We start from the raw sequence: 21903 nt of genomic DNA, 5'->3' as shown, positions 1-21903 counted from the left end.
CTAAAATTTGTCATAGTTGACGTGTACCTATGATGAAAATTACAGGCCTCTCTCATCTTTTTAAGTGGGAAAACTTGCACAATTGGTGGCTGACTAAATACTTTTTTCCCCCCACTGTACATACACATTAATACACACACACACACACACACATATATGTATATATACACATATACACACATACATACATATACATACAGTGAGGGAAAAAAGTATTTGATCCCCTGCTGATTTTGTAAGTTTGCCCACTGACAAAGAAATGATCAGTCTATCATCTTAATGGTAGGTTTATTTGAACAGTGAGAGACAGAATAACAACAAAATCCAGAAAAATGCATGTCAAAAATGTTATACATTTATTTGCATTTTAATGAGGGAAATACGTTTTTGACACCCTCTCAATCAGAAAGATCTCTGGCTCCCAGGTGTCTTTTATACAGGTAACGAGCTGAGATTAGGAGCACACTCTTAAAGGGAGTGCTCCTAATCTCAGTTTGTTACCTGTATAAAAGACACCTGTCCACAGAAGCAATCAATCAAATCAGATTCCAAACTCTCCACCATGGCCAAGACCAAAGAGCTCTCCAAGGATGTCAGGGACAAGATTGTAGACCTACACAAGGCTGGAATGGGCTACAAGACCATCGCCAAGCAGCTTGGTGAGAAGGTGACAACAGTTGGTGCGATTATTCGCAAATGGAAGAAACACAAAATACCTGTCAATCTACTTCAGCCTGGGGCTCCATGCAAGATCTCACCTCGTGGAGTTGCAATGATCATGAGAACGGTGAGGAATCAGCCCAGAACTACACGGGAGTATCTTGTCAATGATCTCAAGGCAGCTGGGACCATAGTCACCAAGAAAACAATTGGTAACACACTACACCGTGAAGGACTGAAATCCTGCAGCGCCCGCAAGGTCCCCCTGCTCAAGAAAGCACATATACAGGCCCGTCTGAAGTTTGCCAATGAACATCTGAATGATTCAGAGGAGAACTGGGTGAAAGTGTTGTGGTCAGATGAGACCAAAATGGAGCTCTTTGGCATCAACTCAACTCACCGTGTTTGGAGGAGGAGGAATGCTGCCTATGACCAAGAACACCATCCCCACCGTCAAACATGGAGGTGGAAACATTATGCTTTGGGGGTGTTTTCTGCTAAGGGGACAGGACAACTTCACCGCATCATGGGTGAGAACCTCCTTCCCTCAGCCAGGGCATTGAAAATGGGTCGTATATGGGTATTCCAGCATGACAATGACCCAAAACACACGGCCAAGGCAACAAAGGAGTAGCTCAAGAAGAAGCACATTCAGGTCCTGGAGTGGCCTAGCCAGTCTCCAGACCTTAATCCCATAGAAAATCTGTGGAGGGAGCGGAAGGTTCGAGTTGCCAAACGTCAGCCTCGAAACCTTAATGACTTGGAGAAGATCTGCAAAGAGGAGTGGAACAAAATCCCTCCTGAGATGAGTGCAAACCTGGTGGCCAACTACAAGAAACGTCTGACCTCTGATTGCCAACAAGGGTTTTGCCACCAAGTACTAAGTAATGTTTTCCCTTTAAGAGTGTGCTCCTAATCTCAGCTTGTTACCTGTATAAAAAGACACCTGGGAGCCAGACATTTTTCTGATTGAGAGTGGGTCAAATACTTATTTCCCTCATTCAAATGCAAATCAATTTATAACATTTTTGACATTCGTTTTTCTGGATTTTGTTGTTGTTATTCTGTCTCTCACTGTTCAAATAAACCTACCATTAAAATTATAGACTGATCATGTCTTTGTCAGTGGGCAAATGTACAAAATCAGCAGAGGATCAAATAAATAAATAAATAAATAAATAAATATATATATATATATATATATATATATATATACACACACACACGTATATGTGTGTGTGTGTATATATATACACACACACACACACAGTGGGGAGAACAAGTATTTGATACACTGCCGATTTTGCAGGTTTTCCTACTTACAAAGCATGTAGAGGTCTGTAATTTTTATCATAGGTACACTTCAACTGTGAGAGATGGAATCGAAAACAAAAATCCAGAAAATCACATTGTATGATTTTTAAGTAATTAATTTGCATTTTATTGCATGACATAAGTATTTGATCACCTACCAACCAGTAAGAATTCCGTCTCTCACAGACCTGTTAGTTTTTCTTTAAGAAGCCCTCCTGTTCTCCACTCATTACCTGTATTAACTGCACCTGTTTGAACTCGTTACCTGTATAAAAGACACCTGTCCACACACTCAATCAAACAGACTCCAACCTCTCCACAATGGCCAAGACCAGAGAGCTGTGTAAGGACATCAGGGATAAAATTGTAGACCTGCACAAAGCTGGGATGGGCTACAGGACAATAGGCAAGCAGCTTGGTGAAAAGGCAACAACTGGTGGCGCAATTATTAGAAAATTGAAGAAGTTCAAGATGACGGTCAATCACCCTCGGTCTGGGGCTCCATGCAAGATCTCACCTCGTGGGGCATCAATGATCATGTGAGGGATCAGCCCAGAACTACATGGCAGGACCTGGTCAATGACCTGAAGAGAGCTGGGACCACAGTCTCAAAGAAAACCATTAGTAACACACTACACCGTCATGGATTAAAATCCTGCAGCGTACGCAAGGTCCCCCTGCTCAAGCCAGCGCATGTCCAGGCCCATCTGAAGTTTGCCAATGCCCATCTGGATGATCCAGATGAGGAATGGAAGAAGGTCATGTGGTCTGATGAGGCAGAAATAGAGCTTTTTGGTCTAAACTCCACTCGCCATGTTTGGAGGAAGAAGAAGGATGAGTACAACCCTAAGAACACCATCCCAACCGTGAAGCATGGAGGTGGAAACATCATTCTTTGGGGATGCTTTTCTGCAAAGGGGACAGGACGACTGCACCGTATTGAGGGGAGGATGGATGGGGCCATGTATCGCAAGATCTTGGCCAACAACCTCCTTCCCTCAATAAGAGCATTGAAGATGGGTCGTGGCTGGGTCTTCCAGCATGACAACGACCCGAAACACACAGCCAGGGCAACTAAGGAGTGGCTCTGTAAGAAGCATCTCAAGGTCCTGGAGTGGCCTAGCTAGTCTCCAGACCTGAACCCAATAGAACATCTTTGGAGGGAGCTGAAAGTCCGTATTGCCCAGCGACAGCCCCGAAACCTGAAGGATCTGGAGAAGGTCTGTATGGAGGAGTGGGCCAAAATCCCTGCTGCAGTGTGTGCAAACCTGGTCAAGACCTATAGGAAACGTATGATCTCTGTAATTGCAAACAAAAGTTTCTGTACCAAATATTAAGTTCTGCTTTTCTGATGTATCAAATACTTATGTCATGCAATAAAATGCAAATTAATTACTTAAAAATCATACAATGTGATTTTCTGGATTTTTGTTTTAGATTCCGTCTCTCACAGTTGAAGTGTACCTATGATAAAAATTACAGACCTCTACATGCTTTGTAAGTGGGAAAACCTGCAAAATCGACAGTGTATCAAATACTTGTTCTCCCCACTGTATATATACACACACACACATACAGTCGTGGTCAAAAGTTTTGAGAATGACAAATACTAATTTTCACAAAGTCTGCTGCCTCAGTTTTGATGATGGCAATTTGCATATACTCCAGAATGTCATGAAGAGTGATCAGATTGCAATTAATTGCAAAGTCCCTCTTTGCCATGAAAATGAACTTAATCCCCAAAAAACATTTCCACTGCATTTCAGTTCTGCCACAAAAGGACCAGCTGCCTTCATGTCAGTGATTCTCTCGTTAACACAGGTGAGAGTGTTGACGAGGACATCACTCTGTCATGCTGATTGAGTTAGAATAGACTGGAAGCTTTAAAAGGAGGGTGGTGCTTGAAATCATTGTTCTTCCTCTGTTAACCATGGTTACCTGCAAGGAAACACGTGCCGTCATCATTGCTTTGCACAAAACGGGCTTCACAGGCAAGGATATTGCTACTAGTAAGATTGCACCAAAATCAACCATTTATCGGATCATCAAGAACTTCAAGGAGAGAGGTTCAATTGTTGTGAAGGCGGCGTCAGGGCGCCCAAGAAAGTCCAGCAAGCGCCAGGACCGTCTCCTAAAGTTGATTCAGCTGCGGGATCGGGACACCACCAGTGCAGAGCTTGCTCAGGAATGGCAGCAGGCAGGTGAGGCGAAGACTTTTGGAGGATGGCCTGTTGTTAAGAAGGGCAGCAAAGAAGCCACTTCTCTCCAGGAAAAACATCAGGGACAGACTGATATTCTGCAAAAGGTACAGGGATTGGACTGCTGAGGACTGGGGTAAAGTCATTTTCTCTGATGAATCCCCTTTCCGATTGTTTGGGGCATCCGGAAAACACCTTGTCCGGAGAAGACAAGGTGAGCGCTACCATCAGTCCTGTGTCATGCCAACAGTAAAGCATCCTGAGACCATTCATGTGTGCACGTGGCTTCTCAGCCAAGGGAGTGGGCTCACTCACAATTTTGCCTAAGAACACAGCCATTAATAAAGAATGGTACCAACACATCCTCTGAGAGCAACTTTTCCCAACCATCCAAGAACAGTTTGGTGACGACCAATGCCTCTTCCAGGATGACGGAGCACCTTGCCATAAGGCAAAAGTGATAACTAAGTGGCTCGGGGAACAAAACATCGACATTTTGGGTCCATGGCCAGGAAACTCCCCAGACCTTAAGGCAGGTGGACAAACAAAACCCCACAAATTCTGACAAACTCCAAGCATTGATTATGCAAGAATGGGCTGCCATCAGTCAGGATGTGACCCAGAAGTTAATTGACAGCATGCCAGGGCGGATTGCAGAGGTCTTGAAAAAGAAGGGTCAACACTGCAAATATTGACTCTTTGCATAAACTTAATGTAATTGTCAATAAAAGTCTTTGAAACTTATGGAATGCTTGTAATTATACTTCAGTATACCATAGTAACATTGACAAAAATATCTCATAACACTGAAGCAGCGAACTTTGTGAAGACCAATACTTGTGTAATTTTCAAAACCTTTGACCACGACTGTACACACACACACACACACACACACACACAACCGTTCAAAAGTTTGGGGTCACTTAGAAATGTCCTTGTTTTCAAAAGAAAAGCAAATGTTTTGTCCATTAAAATAACATCAAATTGATCAGAAATACTGTGTAGACATTGTTAATGTTGTAAATGGCTATTGTAGCTGGAAACGGCTGATTTTTAATGGAAGATCTACATAGGCGTACAGAGGCCCATTATCAGCAACCATCAGTCCTGTGTTCCAATGGCACGCTATGTTTGCTAATCCAAGTTTATCATTTTAAAAGGCTAATTGATCATTAGAAAACCCTTTTGCAATTATGTTAGCACAGCTGAAAACTGTTGTGCTGATTGAAGAAGCAATAAAACTCGCCTTCTTGAGACTAGTTGAGTATCTGGAGCATCAGCAATTGTGGGTTCAATTACAGGCTAAAAATGGCCAGAAACGAATAACTTTCTTCTGAAACTCGTCAGTCTATTCTTGTTTTGAGAAATGAAGGCTATTCCATGCGAGAAATTGCCAAGAAACGGAAGATCTTGTACAATGCTGTGTACTACTCTCTTCACAGAACAGCGCAAACTGGCTCTAACCAGAATAGGAAGAGGAGTGGGAGGCCCCGGTGCACAACTGAGCAAGAGGACAAATACATTAGTGTCTAGTTTGAGAAACAGACGCCTCACAGGTCCTCAACTGGCAGCTTCATTAAATAGTACCCGCAAAAACACCAGTCTCAACATCAACAGTGAAGAGGCGACTCCGGGATTCTGACCTTCTAGGCAGAGTTGCAAAGAAAAAGTCCAGTGTCTGTTATTTTGCCCATCTTAATCTTTAATTTTTATTGGCCAGTCTGAGATATGGCTTTTTCTTTGCCTACAGTCGTGGTCAAAAGTTTTGAGAATGACACAAATATTAATTTTCACAAAGTCTGCTGCCTCAGTTTTTATGATGGCAATTTGCATATACTCCAGAATGTTATGAAGAGTGATCAGATTAATTACAATTAATTGCAAAGTCCCTCTTTGCCATGAAAATGAACTTAATGCCACAAAAGGACCAGCTGACATCATGTCAGTGATTCTCTCGTTAACACAGGTGAGAGTGTTGACGAGGACATGGCAAAAGATCACTCTGTCATGCTGATTGAGTTAGAATAACAGACTGGAAGCTTTAAAAGGAGGGTGGTGCTTTAAATCATTGTTCTTCCTCTGTTAACCATGGTTACCTGCAAGGAAACACGTGCCGTCATCATTGCTTTGCACAAAAAGGGCTTCACAGGCAAGGATATTGCTGCTAGTAAGATTGCATCTAAATCAACCATTTATCGGATCATCAAGAACTTCAAGGAGAGAGGTTCAATTGTTGTGAAGAAGGCTTCAGGGCGCCCAAAAAAGTCCAGCAAGTGCCAGGACCGTCTCCTAAAGTTGATTCAGCTGTGTGATCGGGGCACCACCAGTGCAGAGCTTACTCAGGAATAGCAGCAGGCAGGTGTGAGTGCATCTGCAGGCACAGTGAGGTGAAGACTTTTGGAGGATGGCCTGGTGTCAAGAAGGGCAGCAAAGAAGCCACTTCTCTCCAGGAAAAACATCAGGGACAGACTGATATTCTGCAAAAGGTACAGGGATTGGACTGCTGAGGACTGGGGTAAAGTCATTTTCTCTGATGAATCCCCTTTCCGATTGTTTGGGGCATCCGGAAAAAAGCTTGTCCGGAGAAGACAAGGTGAGCGCTACCATCAGTCCTATGTCATGCCAACAGTAAAGCATCCTGAGACCATACGTGTGGGGTTGCTTCACAGCCAAGGGAGTGGGTCCAAGGTCATTGGACACAGATAAAATGACTTCAAATCACATTATATCTACTGTAGCTTTGATTGGACTGATCATATCAACATCTTAGCTAGCAAGCTAGACAAGCAGTCATCATGAATCACGTCAACAATCTATTAGCAAATCCTTGTCATATGAAGAAAAATTATAGATAAATTGCATCTGTGCTCTTCGGCCATAAACATTACACAACAAGTCGGAAAACTCAAATTCAACAATGAGTGGTTTGGAAGGAATCAGTGGCTAACTGCAAGCATCACAATGCAATCACTATTTTGCTTCCCCTGCCCGCCATTCGGTGGAGAAGGTGTGTGGTCCAAGTCTGAGTTTAAGGACTTAAAACATCTGTCTGAAAGGTTCTCTTTTCCAAGGTTAAAATGATAAACATTCACACGCAACACCATGGGCCAGAAAAGGTTGAATACATTGGCCATGCTGTCAAATCCAGCATGACCCCTGCCGCGTTCAAAACAACTGGAAACGCTGAAATCTCAGACCTCAGTGCGTTCAAGACAACTGGGAACTTGGAAAATACGTTTTGAACGGTCATCCAACTCGGAATTCCAAGTCGGGAACTCTGGCCTCTTTCTAGAGCTCCGACCTGAAGATCATCGACGCCATGATTCAACCTTGTTGCCCTCCCCCCCTCTTTGGTTGAAGCCTGGGTTCTCTTTGGTTGAAGCCTGGGTTCTCTTTGGTTGAAGCCTGGGTTCTCTTTGGTTGAAGCCTGGGTTCTCTTTGGTTGAAGCCTGGGTTCTCTTTGGTTAGAGCCTATCTTTTGTTCATCGTCCTGTTTATTTTTGTTTGTAAATGTTTGTACAGTTCGCCGGCTGTACCCACTTGCAAATAAATAGCCTCTGACAAGAAAAACAGATCTTCATCGTATGCCTCCTTGCTGTTAAACTCCTACCGCATGGTCAACCTTCACATAAGGTCTGTGGTAAACACAGCCTTAGGAGATCTTATACGTTTTGTTCTATGAGATAACCTTCATCAGCTACCATCACGTTTTGTGAATCGAAGCATTTATGTAATCAGAACAAGAACATAAAGGCTTCATAACTCATAAAGGTCATGTTAACTGACTGATATTATCTCATAAAACAAAACGTATCAGAGCTACTAAGCCTGTGTTCACCGAATAACTTCTTTTCGGCGTTCATCCCAAAACCCCATTCATTTCCCCCATAGTAATGGCCAACGAACCAACTAATTTCAGCTTTTTAGGACTACAAGCTGGCGTGTGCTTTACAGTACCTCCTCATGATAGTGACAACTTCCTGGAACAGCTGCTTCTCATTCACAGTGTAGGTGACCTGCAGTCCTGAGACACCTGATCTTACCAGCAGGGGTGCTGTTCCTCTGACACCTTGGTGGGCACACACACAGATAGAGGTACATCACAAACATTGTTCCGTCACATAGGCTGCATTTACACAGGCAGCCCAATTCTGATATTTTTGTGCCACTAATTGGTATTTTGACCAATCAGATCAGATCCGTTGCCCATAATTTGGCAAAAGATCAGAATTGGGCTGCCTGTGTAAACGCAGCCATACACTGTCCATTCAAATCTAAGCACAATGACCATGTACAAAATACTACAATACTTGAAGGTCAGATAAGTGTGGTCCATCCACAGCATGGCAGGAGGAACAGAGGGAGTGACCCATCACCTTGGCCACTCTCCTGGCAGTCCTTGTCCACCACGATGGCCCCAGTCAGCTGGGTCTTGTCTGAGTCTGGTAGAGGTGCGTCAGAGCTGAAGCAGTAGAATAAGGCACATATGGGGTCAAACTCGGGGACGGGTTCCAGGTCCCGCCGGGTCCGTGCGTGAAGCTCCATGCTCATCAACGTCAGGTGCTGCACCTACAGATGAAAGACAAGCAAGATGTCACATTCCTTCCTTACAACTACATTGTGTGTGTGTGAGTAAGAAAACAGCTGAGTGTGTCTGTGTCTCTGTCTCTCTGTCTGTGTGTGTCTCTCTCTCTGTCTGTGTGTGTCTCTCTCTCTGTCTGTGTGTGTCTCTCTCTCTGTCTGTGTGTGTGTCTCTCTCTGTCTGTGTGTGTGTGTGTGTCTCTCTCTGTCTGTGTGTGTGTGTCTCTCTCTGTCTGTGTGTGTGTGTGTCTCTGTCTCTCTGTCTGTGTGTCTCTCTCTCTGTCTGTGTGTCTCTGTGTGTGTGTGTCTGTGTGTGTGTCTCTGTCTGTGTGTGTGTCTCTGTGTCTCTCTGTCTGTGTGTGTGTCTCTGTGTCTCTCTGTCTGTGTGTGTGTCTCTCTGTCTGTGTGTGTCTCTGTGTCTCTCTGTCTGTGTGTGTGTCTCTGTGTCTCTCTGTCTGTGTGTGTGTCTCTGTGTCTCTCTGTCTGTGTGTGTGTCTCTGTGTCTCTCTGTCTGTGTGTGTGTCTCTGTGTCTCTCTGTCTGTGTGTGTGTCTCTCTGTCTGTGTGTGTGTCTCTGTGTCTCTCTGTCTGTGTGTGTGTGTGTGTGTCTGTCTGTGTGTGTGTGTCTGTCTGTGTGTGTATGTCTGTGTCTCGGTCTCTGTCTTTGTGTCTCTGTCTGTGTGTATGTCTGTGTCTCGGTCTGTGTGTCTGTGTCTCGGTCCGTGTGTCTGTGTGCATGTCTCTCTCTGTGTCTCGGTCTCTCTCTGTGTCTCGGTCTCTGTGTCTCGGTCTCTGTGTCTCGGTCTCTGTGTCTCGGTCTCTGTGTCTCGGTCTCTGTGTCTCGGTCTCTTTGTGTGTGTGTGTGTGTGTGTCTCTGTCTCTTTGTGTGTGTGTGTGTGTGTGTGTGTCTCTGTCTCTTTGTGTGTGTGTGTCTCTGTCTCTTTGTGTGTGTGTGTGTGTCTCTGTCTCTTTGTGTGTGTGTGTGTGTCTCTGTCTCTTTGTGTGTGTGTGTGTGTCTCTGTCTCTTTGTGTGTGTGTGTCTCTGTCTCTTTGTGTGTGTGTGTGTCTCTGTCTCTTTGTGTGTGTGTGTGTGTGTGTCTCTGTCTCTTTGTGTGTGTGTGTGTGTGTGTGTGTCTCTGTCTCTTTGTGTGTGTGTGTGTGTGTGTGTGTGTCTCTTTGTGTGTGTGTGTCTCTCTGTCTGTGTGTGTGTCTCTGTGTCTCTCTGTCTGTGTGTGTGTCTCTGTGTCTCTCTGTCTGTGTGTGTGTCTCTGTGTCTCTCTGTCTGTGTGTGTGTCTCTGTGTCTCTCTGTCTGTGTGTGTGTCTCTCTGTCTGTGTGTGTGTCTCTGTGTCTCTCTGTCTGTGTGTGTGTGTGTGTGTCTGTCTGTGTGTGTGTGTCTGTCTGTGTGTGTATGTCTGTGTCTCGGGTCTCTGTCTTTGTGTCTCTGTCTGTGTGTATGTCTGTGTCTCGGGTCTGTGTGTCTGTGTCTCGGTCCGTGTGTCTGTGTGCATGTCTCTCTCTGTGTCTCGGGTCTCTCTCTGTGTCTCGGTCTCTGTGTCTCGGTCTCTGTGTCTCGGTCTCTGTGTCTCGGTCTCTGTGTCTCGGTCTCTGTGTCTCGGTCTCTTTGTGTGTGTGTGTGTGTGTGTCTCTGTCTCTTTGTGTGTGTGTGTGTGTGTGTGTGTCTCTGTCTCTTTGTGTGTGTGTCTCTGTCTCTTTGTGTGTGTGTGTGTGTCTCTGTCTCTTTGTGTGTGTGTGTGTGTCTCTGTCTCTTTGTGTGTGTGTGTGTCTCTGTCTCTTTGTGTGTGTGTGTCTCTGTCTCTTTGTGTGTGTGTGTGTCTCTGTCTCTTTGTGTGTGTGTGTGTGTGTCTCTGTCTCTTTGTGTGTGTGTGTGTGTGTGTGTGTCTCTGTCTCTTTGTGTGTGTGTGTGTGTGTGTCTCTTTGTGTGTGTGTGTCTCTTTGTGTGTGTGTGTGTCTCTTTGTGTGTGTGTGTGTGTCTCTTTGTGTGTGTGTGTGTCTCTTTGTGTGTGTGTGTGTCTCTGTCTCTTTGTGTGTGTGTGTGTCTCTGTCTCTTTGTGTGTGTGTGTGTGTCTCTGTCTCTTTGTGTGTGTGTGTGTCTCTCTCTCTTTGTGTGTGTGTGTGTGTCTCTCTCTCTTTGTGTGTGTGTGTGTCTCTCTCTCTTTGTGTGTGTGTGTGTGTCTCTGTCTCTTTGTGTGTGTGTGTGTGTGTGTCTCTGTCTCTTTGTGTGTGTGTGTGTCTCTCTCTCTTTGTGTGTGTGTGTGTGTCTCTCTCTTTGTGTGTGTGTGTGTGTCTCTCTCTCTTTGTGTGTGTGTGTGTGTCTCTCTCTCTTTGTGTGTGTGTGTGTCTCTCTCTCTCTTTGTGTGTGTGTGTGTGTCTCTCTCTCTCTTTGTGTGTGTGTGTGTGTGTCTCTCTCTCTTTGTGTGTGTGTGTGTGTGTCTCTCTCTGTGTGTGTGTGTGTGTGTGTCTCTCTCTGTGTGTGTGTGTGTGTCTCTCTGTGTGTGTGTGTGTGTGTGTGTGTCTCTCTCTGTGTGTGTGTGTGTGTGTGTCTCTCTCTGTGTGTGTGTGTGTGTGTGTCTCTCTCTCTCTGTGTGTGTGTGTCTCTCTCTGTGTGTGTGTGTGTGTGTTTCTGTGTGTGTGTGTGTCTCTCTGTGTGTGTGTGTGTCTCTCTCTGTCTCTGTGTGTCTCTCTCTGTCTCTGTGTGTCTCTCTCTGTCTCTGTGTGTCTCTCTCTGTCTCTGTGTGTCTCTCTCTGTCTCTGTGTGTCTCTCTCTGTCTCTGTGTGTCTCTCTCTGTCTCTGTGTGTCTCTCTCTGTCTCTGTGTGTCTCTCTCTGTCTCTGTGTGTCTCTCTCTGTCTCTGTGTGTCTCTCTCTGTCTCTGTGTGTCTCTCTCTGTCTCTGTGTGTCTCTCTCTGTCTCTGTGTGTCTCTCTCTGTCTCTGTGTGTCTCTCTCTGTCTCTGTGTGTCTCTCTCTGTCTCTGTGTGTCTCTCTCTGTCTCTGTGTGTCTCTCTCTGTCTCTGTGTGTCTCTCTCTGTCTCTGTGTGTCTCTCTCTGTCTCTGTGTGTCTCTCTCTGTCTCTGTGTGTCTCTCTCTGTCTCTGTGTGTCTCTCTCTGTCTCTGTGTGTCTCTCTCTGTCTCTGTGTCTCTCTCTCTGTCTCTGTGTGTCTCTCTCTGTCTCTGTGTGTCTCTCTCTGTCTCTGTGTGTCTCTCTCTGTCTCTGTGTGTCTCTCTCTGTCTCTGTGCGTCTCTCTCTGTCTCTGTGCGTCTCTCTCTGTCTCTGTGCGTCTCTCTCTGTCTCTGTGCGTCTCTCTCTGTCTCTGTGCGTCTCTCTCTGTCTCTGTGTGTCTCTCTCTGTCTTTGTGTGTCTCTCTCTGTCTCTGTGTCTCTGTCTGTGTGTCTGTCTCCCTCTCCCTGTCTGTGTGTCTGTCTCCCTCTCCCTGTCTGTCTGTCTGTCTCCCTCTCCCTGTCTGTCTCCCTCTCCCCGTCTGTCTGTCTGTCTCCCTCTCCCTGTCTGTCTGTCTGTCTCCCTCTCCCTGTCTGTCTGTCTGTCTCCCTCTCCCTGTCTGTCTGTCTGCCTCTCCGTGCCTATCTCCCTCTACGTGTCTGTCGGTGCCTGTCTGTCGGTGCCTGTCTGTCGGTGCCTGTCTGTCTGTCTGTGCCTGTCTGTCTGTCTGTGCCTGTCTGTCTGTCTGTGCCTGTCTGTCTGTCTGTGCCTGTCTGTCTGTCTCACCTCGTGCAGGGCTTTAGCGTCCTGGAGGTTCTGCATGCTGACTTTGAATCCACATGAGTTTATGATGCTGGGGCCCTCGATCTGAGAGTTGTCTTTCTTTGGAGCGTTCAAAGCAGCAAACTGGTTCTGGGGACGGAGAATAGGGGGAAAGCTTCTTCACATAACATTAAAGAGAGAACAGCGTATCAGGGCAGAGCAAGTAAATGCTAAAAGCCATTTACGGATATTTTTAAATACAGAATAATTCAAATGAGCAAAGCTAAATCTGGCCATTTACTTGACTGATGCTGTTCATCAATATTCTGAAACTGTACATTGCTCATCCGGGTATATTGAGGCCAACACAGGTAACTGCCAGAATAATGGAAACACTTCAGTAAATGAGGGATACAAAGTATATTGAAAGCAGGTGCTTCCACATAGATGTGGTTCCTGAGATCATTAAGAAATGAACGTCCCATCATGCTTAGGGTCATGTATAAAAATACTGGGCGGGCCATTATTTTGGCTAACATGGCTATGCCCCATAGGATGACAATGCCCCCATCCACAGGGTACGAATGGTCACTGAATGGTTTGATGCGCATGAAAACAATGTAAACCATATGCCATGGCGGTCTCAGTCACCAGATCTCAACCCAATTGAACACTTATGGGAGATTCTGGAGCGGCGCCTGAGACCACGCTTTCTACCACCATCAATAAAACACCAAATGATGGAATTTCTCGTGGAAGAATGGTGTCACATCCCCCCAATAGAGTTCCAGACACTTATAGAATCTGTGCCAAGGTGCATTGAAGCTGTTCTGGGTAGTGGTGGCCCAACACCCTATTAATAACCATCCCGTTGTCCTAGGGTCAAAATGACCCGCCACTGTGTTGAACCAACTTTATTTAATTTTTATATTTTTTGGATGATTTGTGAGAAGGAGGCAGTGATACTTTATTTAAAGTCTCACTGCCTCCTTCTCACAAATGATCCCAAAAATATAAAAATTAAATAAAGTTGGTTCAACACAGTGGCGGGTCATTTTGACCCTAGGACAACGGGAGGGTTAAGACACGTTATGCTGGTGTTTCCTTTATTTTGGCAGGCTCTTTGGTGGGAATGACCTAAATGAACAGGAGCTTTGTCCTGACCTTCATCTGTGTGGTCAGTAGCACTCTCCTCAGTCTGTCTGTGTGTTCCCCTCTCCTGTGCTGCAGTCTCTGAGACGTGGACTCTGCGTCTGGGAGAAGACAGAAACCCCTAAATTAGTTAAGGATCGTGGTGGTGTGGTGCGACGCGACATGACATTCCAGAGGACAAAACAACTACATGCAGACGACTTCCTCCTATTAAAACTAATTCAATAAATGACTGACAGATTAACAATTCAGGTACGCTTGATTAGTCAATTATGCAGTCGTTTATGGCAGCCATAACAATTTCCCACTGAGGTAAGAAAGAAAGTTGGAGTAAAAAACAAAGTTATAGCGGATGCTATCCCTAATGTAATTTTCCATGGTCTGAGTTAACGTTGGCGGCCGAGGCAGGATGAAGAGTGACAGCTGCTAATAGCCTGTGGCCGGGTAATAAAGGGGCTTACCTTCAGTCACAGGGGTGCTGCACACAGTCTCCGATTCGCACCTGCCTCTGTGTTGCCTAAGGACTGGGGTGCTGTGGAGCTGGGGGCTGGTACTCCCCCCGTCCCCCCGGGGCTTCATGGAAGGGAAGGGAGAGGGACTGAGGAAGTGCTTCTCCTCTCTCCTCTCTGGGGATGTGCAGAGCCTGGGGGACAGGGGTGACCCTCGATCTGACCCTCTCCTCTCTCCCTCAACTCCGTCTGGTCCTGAGGGGCTGGGCTGCGTGGGCTGCTGCCATGGCGTCAGGTCTGGTGAGTCTGGAGAGATGGATTTACTGTAGTACTCCCCCTCAGGGTCTCTGGTGTTAATGTCCGGTACAGGATTCACTCCTCTGGGACTGTCCTGAGTTTCCACCCCCCCAACAGGTGATACCTGTAGGGACAGATCGTCCCTCCTCTCCCTTTGAGTCCTGATACCTGAGGGCTTCTCAAACTCCTCCTCGTCCTTCAATGCTGGACAATGGAACGGAGTGGGCTGTTCAGTCCTGTCTGTTTGCTGCTTGTCTCTTACCTGTTCCAACCTTCCCCTCTCCAGTTCTCCCATGTCTCTCCTACCCCTCTGCAGATGCTCATACTGTTTCCTGGCCTCCAGCCATAGCTGGACGCGCTCCCGCCTAGGGGCGCTCCTGCAAGGCAGCAGGATAACCTTCTGGTCCCCAGCTGAGGAGGGACTGAGCTGGGCCTGGTCTCTGGTGTCCTCTGCTCCCAGGGTGTGAGAAGAGCCGGCCAGGGTCATGGCAGAGAAGGCTGTCTTCCAGAACTGTAGCCCCTCCAGGCACAGGTCCCCGTTGAACTCAGCCAGCTCCTTGGCTAACTTGGTCTCCACCATCAACTTACGCCCACCAACCTCCCTGGAGATTTGAAAATTGATATTAATGATTGAATGATTTACAATATCATGCCTCATCACAGCCTCATCAGTCATAGATATCTATTGTGTGTATCATTCAACCCCTTAAAATCAAATCACATTTATTTATAAAGCCATTTTCACATTCAGTAGTTGTCATAAAGGGCTTTTAAAGTAATCCCGTGAGTTTAGTGATTTTACCTGGGTTTCCCCGGGGCGTCTGAGGGGTTGCTGCAGAAGGGCTCCTGGAAGGTGGCCTCAGACATCTCCAGGTCCAGGAGTGTGGTGAGGATCTCGTCCCGGCTGGGAGGGGACATGAGGGGGCTTGAGAATGTGGGCTCCCCCTGTCCCTCTGAGGAGCTGGCTGATGGCCTTCACCTGGGATAGAGAGCTGAAGGACCGCGGTGAACTACTGGGCGTGGTCGATGTAAAAGCATCATTTCCCTCCAGTAGGTCCCCAGTCTGTGACCCTTCGTTGTCTGCGAATGAAAAGGAGCTCAAAGGCAGCGGTAAGATGGGGTCAAAGGCAGAGAACAGCAGCTCTTTCCTCTCACAGTGAAAGCCCTGGAAGTGGCTGAGGCCGTGGAGTTTGCCCAGAGACGTTCCCCACTCTCTGCTCCTTAGTAACCTCTCAGAGTCCAGAGGTGATTGATGATTGAACAGAAATTCACAGTTTTCTGGCATGTCAAAGAGTTCAGGACTCAGAGGTCCGGACAAGCTTTCTTGGAGCTCCTCCCCTGACCCACACAGCCCATCAGGCCTCTTCTCTAAGCTCAGCGCCAAGGCAGGGACCGCCTCCTGGGTGATGTCACTCAGGAACTTTTGAGGCAGGTTCTTGTCGGTCAGAACAAACTGGCTGCCCATGTACAGGCTGGAGAACTCTGCCTGGCTACCGATACCGATGGCGTTGATGTCAAAGTTGTAGTTGTGTGGGAGCTCTGGGGACAGGCTGTCCTCTATGGAGTAACAGCTGTCCAGGCCTGGGTCTGACAGGAACACTGGGCTGTCATCTGACATGGGGGGCTCCTGCTTCACAGGTACCTCCGGCTGAGACTTCGCCTTCTCCTTCCTGCTTCTGGGTTTCCCGTCCTTGGCAGTTGTAGTTCTTGGGGCCCGGGGTTTCCGTGGGGTGGCTGAGGGAGCTCTCCTGGCTCTTGATGGCTTGGCAGCAGCAGGGTCTGGTGTGGAGCCAGGGGGCTGTGTTGTAGTGGAGAGGCACTGTCTGCCTCTCTGCTGCTTCTTCTGCAGGAGCTTCTTCAGAACAGCCAGGCCAGAGATGTCCTCAGGTAAGGTCTCCCCGTTCCTAAGGCCGGAGTTGGGGGACCCTGCTTTGGGGGCACCCTTTCTGTCCCACACCTGGGTTGGGCATTTAACCTGATGGGATGTGCATTCATCAGCAGTAGTATCTGCCTTCACAGCACAACCCTGCGATTGGTCAGGCTGCGTTTGGACGAGTTCAAGAGCAAAGCTTTGGTTTACCTCCATGATGGAGCTTTCACAGTCCTCAAACTTTGGTTCAATGGACTGGGAGAACTGGGATAGGGATTTAGAGCCAGCGACCACCTGGGAGCCATCAATGATCTGGCTGGTTTTGCTGGCTGGCTGCTGAAAGGGTGGTATGGCCTCTGAGGAGGATTCAGCAAGAGGCAGCTCACCCTCTGGGAATGGGAAGAGGAGCTGGGAACTGTCACAGTCTCTGCTTCTTACAGGGGGCTGTTCAGGCTCTTCTGCCTGCTTCTTCCTTCGAGGCTTCCTCGTTCTTGTGGTGATGGTAGTAGTACAGACACCACCCACACTAGTCCCATCAACTGTTTCTAGATCTTTCTTTCTCCTCCTTGGCGTCCCAATAGTACTTTTCCTTCTCGCTGTGCTCTCCTTTTTGACTTCCTCCGAAAGCTTAAGCAGTCTTCTTGGGCTGGTAGAGGTTACATTTCTAGGTTTAGCAGTCCGGCTGCGGTTCCGCACACCTCGGCCTAAGGACTCTGGGGGGGGTTCCTGACAAACAGAACTGAGACAGGGATCATTTAATGTGTTCATGAACCAATCAGAACTTATGGCTTCCATAAGGGGGTCACTGGGGGACCAACACCGGGGTGGGGTTGAATCAACAGGGCTAAGGGATCTCTCAGATAGATAACCCAACTCCACCATCACGTCAGCGTACTCAGTGATGTGGTCATCGGTCAGTTCACAGTAACATGGCTGGGGGAATGGAAGAGAGGGCAGAGTCATGGCTTTTCTAAGGCCTCTAGTCCTTCTAGGCCTCTCACCCCCCTGCCTAACTTGGACTCTGGGTTTGGGTGGGTTGCTGATTGTTTTCTTAGTGGTGTTGACCTTGGCCTTTCGTTTGGGCTGTTTCTTATTAGCCTTGGGCTCACTGAGGGGGAACTTGACCGCACAAGACTCTGGAACCTTAGGCCAGAAGGTCTTGATGGGGGCCATTTTGGTGTACTCTATCACTCTATCAGGTGTCAGCACCACCCGCTGCTCCTCAGCACTCACCTTGGCCATCTTCACCAACATGTTCTTCTGACCTTTGAACCTGTTGATGATTATGTATTTGATGATGATGGGCGGCTCCCTTGGCTCCTTTCTGGACATCTTCCGTCGTTTCTGGTACTTTAGTTCCTGCGTGCTGAGGACATAGTTTTCTTTGAAGCAGTCTCGGAGGGCCAGAGGGTGTTTCACGCGAGAGGATACAGAGTGTTCCCCGTCCTCGCTGCTGTCGTAGCTCATCTTGCGTTTGGCCCTCAGGCTGTACTTGCTGCCAGGCAGACCTGAGGCTTTGGTGCAGGTTACTTTAGCAGGGAGCTCAAGCAGTGGGGCCAACCTGCCCTCCACAGACGCCTCATTGGGAATGGCAGGGTCTGGGGCCGGTGCAGGGGACGCAATAGGGGCTGGTAAAGGGGTACGGGCCAGGGCAGGGGATTCTGGCAGTGGTTCTGTGGGTCCAGTCTCCACTACGACTGACTTTGCCACTGTGACTGTCTTCTCCTCGGTGTCCGTGCTCTTTGGACAAGAAGGCGTGATGGATATAAAGGCTGTGCTGACTTGGGTGTCAGAGGCTGGGCTTTCCCCAGCGTACGCCTTAGTCTTCTGGGCTGCAGCAGCCGATGACCTCTTGCCAAGCTTTAGCCTGAACCTGCGTGGCTCTGACTGCTCTAGCTTAGCACAGTCATCGGTCAGCTTGTTACCAACTACCTTCTTAGCTGGCCTGGTAAGGCAGTTGGAGAGAATGACACTGGGGAAGAACTTGTAGTGCGCCTCCTGCTGGGCTACTATGGTCCTCTCAGTCTTGTTCTCCTGATAGTCCTCGTACCTGATCTTCAGCTCACCCATGTCCCCATCCTCGCTGCCCTGGCCCATCTCACCCTCCAGCGGGGCCAGGAGCTCGTCCTTTTCTATGGGGCAGGGAGTTTGGGTTATATTGTTCCTCAGTATTGGGCTTTTACAGCCTTTCTGACCCAGCTCCAGATCTGTCGTGCTGGGGCAGTTCCTCAGCTCAGAGTAACACAGGGAGAAGCTCCTGTGGTTCTGCAGGATGGACAGACGATTCTTCTCAATATTCTTCATACTGCTGTACTTCTTCCTGCTCTGGGTGATTTTCCCGTTACTGAACGGAAAGACGTCCAGGTCTGACTCATCCAGAGCCATCGTCTTCTTCTCGTAGGTGTACAGAGGCCGAACAACGTCCATTTTGTCCACACAGATCTGAGAGACCTCGGCCTGGTTGGCGATATTGCAGGGGATGGGGTGTTTGACCGGCTGGATGTAAGGTATCTCTTTATTCACCTTGAACCCTGTGGAGCACTCATTACTGTCCTGGCCGAGGGAGAGGAAGTGCTTATTGGCTGGTTCCTCTGTGTCCTGTGAGTGGGCCTGCCTATGTTCAGGGTGTTTGCACTCCAGGAGGACATTGGTGGAGGACGGGGGCTCCAGGGGGACAGTCTCCCCAGGAAAGGGGTTCCTCTTCCCCAGGATCTTGTCTGTGACGGTGAGGGACGAGTGGGTCCTGGAGCCTTTGTCCGTTAACGATGAATCTATGGAGAGCAGATATAACATATCAATACTGTGACAGGAATCAAAGGAAAGCATCAATGACACGATCTTGTAGATGTGTTATATGTAGTTTATTATCATTACGTTCTTATAACTCACCACTGTTCTCGTCCCGCAGCACCGGTCCAGCTGAGGAATGGACAGGTTGGCGAAGAGAGAGTTGTTCCGCTCCATTCCATCTCCTCGTCTGAGGATTCCTGGGGCTCGTCACTGAAGCTTTCCTCTGCATCCTTCACACCAGGTCTATAGAGGAAGATAAAAGAGACATTGATTATACAATGAGGCGTCGCTTAAACTATTCACAGTCACGGCTCACTGCAGGTGACCTTCATCTGACTGCCAAACGTCTGTGTTTACCATCATGTGAATTCAGTGACAAGAGGAATCCACCTCAAGAAATAAGCAAGAAAACTGGGGCACAAGATAGATGACATGCATTTTTTCAAAGAATGCTATAAATAGATTTGTTTGTCGTCATTTAATGAGTTAATATTAAACTCATAATTAGTTCATATTGAGCAAAAAGAACAAGAAAATAAAAATCAGTCACCTCCTAGAAGACTGTTCTGGAAGGTCGCTGTCCCATCTCTGTGACATCATCAGACTGAGTTCTTCCTCCTCCTTCTCTAGTTCTGGCCCCTCCTCCTCCTCGTCACTGTTGTAGTGAGCGCTCCCTCCCCCGGGCAGAGAATGCTGGGAGTTCTGCCTCATAGGGGCTGCTCTGTACCCATCAGCCTCCAGGCCTGCCAGCAGGTCCACCATGGCATGGTCCTGGCTGCTATCTGCAACATGCACACAGCAAACACAACATGATAAGGGGAAATTACCTCCGAGGTCAATCAGCTCCATACTTGGATGCTTTACTTAGGGGCTGGAGTTATAACTAGGGCCCAGAGCTTTTCCTGGTCAGGTCAAACTCATGGCGCTAGCTATGCTATATAAACAATATGTTCATTAAAAGCAGATTTGTAAAATTAAAATGACATAAGATCAGTAGGATAAGCTGTTCTCCATACCAAATTAACACAGTAATCAGTATAATCAGTGCGGTTTGTTTGCTTACCTAGTATGGGGGAGTGGTTGGATCTCTGGGAGAGGGGCCGGAAGGTCTGACTGCTCTCCAACAGACTCAGAATGGCCTCCTCATCCACAATGGCCTCCCCCTGGTCTTTACCACAGCTCCTTTTAGTGTCTGAGTGGAGGGAAGATTAGTGGGGGGAGTGAGAGAGATGGGAAGGTTTTCATTACTGACAAACAGAATGGTCATGTACCCAATGGTAGCCTATTCCCTACATAGTCATTACTTTTGACCAGAGCCCTATGGGGCCCTGGTCAAAAGCAGTGTACTATATAGGGAATAGGGTGCCATTTGGGGACTACATAAACAGGGAGTGGTTCAGCATGAGGCCCAGCCATACTCCATTCTGGCTCCTGTGTGTGCCAGACGCCTTGCCTCCCTGGCATTTCCACTGTTCCTACAGGAGACTTGGGAGACTGAGCGAGCAGATTAGGCTAATGTAGAGCAACACTGTGTGTCACTTGAAATTCAGTCACAGTAGGAGTGGTAGGGGAGAATTAGGACAAATGTCGATCCACCTTCTCTGGCAGAAAGGGACATTCTAGTGGAGGGTCGATAGGGAGATTTGTTGCTCTCACCTGTCTGAGAGTCTCTGTGCACCTCCACCTGGTTAGCTGGTGTACAGTGCAGCACCTCTGGGATCAGGACATCAGGGTGTACAGACAGTTCAGCTGGGAAGGGATCCTGCTCCTCTGCCGCGCCCACCACAGACCCAGACGAAGTCCTATTTAAAAAGAGGCATTTGTTCAAAGGGAGACTGTTGTGGGCATGTAACTGCTAAGGTTATCACCGGAGTCACATACAGGGCTCCTGGGACAGCGCTGCAGCAGTCATGTTTTATTAGCATCCCTTATTGTCTTAATCAGGAGATATGGCTGCAGTGTGTGTGAGTGAGGGAGAACGAGAGTGAGAGAAACCGAAAGGAGAGAGACCAGTGTGTGTGTACAGTGTGTGTAGGAGGAGGTATGAATAGAAAGCTGGCAAGTGGCCAGTGGTTCTTTGGGCTTTACCCCATATGTCTCTTGGCTACAGGCTTTCTGCCTATCAGCCTCCGCCCTCCGCTCTGTTCCGTCCTGTACTCTTGCATTGCTTAGCAACTCACTACTTAGCAACTCAACTAAATATTGAAAAATATGCAAGGTGGAACTCAAAAAGGTAGAACAAGCAATGCAGGAATTAGCCAAATAACAAAATTTTAGGCACTACTTCCTTTCTCTATAAAAAAATAAATCATAATTTCTTACTGTGGGGTGGATGAAGGAGTGCAGATGGGCTCCAGAGACGGGCCTGTGTGTGCATGACTGTCTCACTCTTTGTTAATTAGTCTCGTCACTAATGACTTTTGTGGCTACGGGGGGAGCCCAGCAGGTTTCAGGGGATTCCTTCAGCGATTAACACATTTCAGCTCTGCAGACTCGGCTCTGCTGTTCTTACTACAGTACAGCCTGTCTGAGGTTACAATCAGAGGGACATATGGAGAGAGAGCGAGAGAGAGAGACAGAGAGAGAGACAGAGCGAGAAACAGAGAGAGAGACAGAGCGAGCGAGAGACAGAAGAAAGAGAGAGAAACAGAGAGAGAGAGAGAGAGAGAGAGAGCCAGAGACAAAGAGCGAGAGAGACAGAAAGAGATGCACAAGAAACAGAGAGAGAGCGAGACACAAAGAGAGCGCGCGCGAGACAAAGAGCGAGAGCGCGCGCGACACAGAGCGAGAGCGCGCGACACAGAGCGAGAGCGCGCGACACAGAGCGAGAGCGAGACACAGAGCGAGAGCGAGCGCGAGACACAGAGCGAGAG

The 21903-nt window shown here is 47.8% G+C and overlaps 1 protein-coding gene across 1 annotated transcript in view; it reads right to left on the bottom strand.

Moving 5' to 3' along the window:
* Positions 1 to 21903, bottom strand: part of LOC121552896 (DNA polymerase zeta catalytic subunit) — an 81536-nt gene that overhangs the window by 10727 nt on the left and 48906 nt on the right. Inside the window, 11 exon segments of the mRNA XM_045213345.1 lie at positions 8130 to 8241; positions 8549 to 8741; positions 12497 to 12622; positions 13637 to 13725; positions 14086 to 14972; positions 15173 to 15287; positions 15322 to 19011; positions 19152 to 19273; positions 19581 to 19812; positions 20094 to 20222; positions 20687 to 20832. Coding sequence (XP_045069280.1) covers positions 8130 to 8241; positions 8549 to 8741; positions 12497 to 12622; positions 13637 to 13725; positions 14086 to 14972; positions 15173 to 15287; positions 15322 to 19011; positions 19152 to 19273; positions 19581 to 19812; positions 20094 to 20222; positions 20687 to 20832 — 5841 coding nt within the window.

The sequence above is a fragment of the Coregonus clupeaformis genome, unplaced genomic scaffold (genome assembly GCF_020615455.1).
Source record: "Coregonus clupeaformis isolate EN_2021a unplaced genomic scaffold, ASM2061545v1 scaf0101, whole genome shotgun sequence".
Classification (NCBI taxonomy): domain Eukaryota; kingdom Metazoa; phylum Chordata; class Actinopteri; order Salmoniformes; family Salmonidae; genus Coregonus; species Coregonus clupeaformis.
The sequence above is the reverse complement of the archived record's forward strand: the minus strand, read 5'-3'. Positions and strand labels throughout refer to the sequence as shown.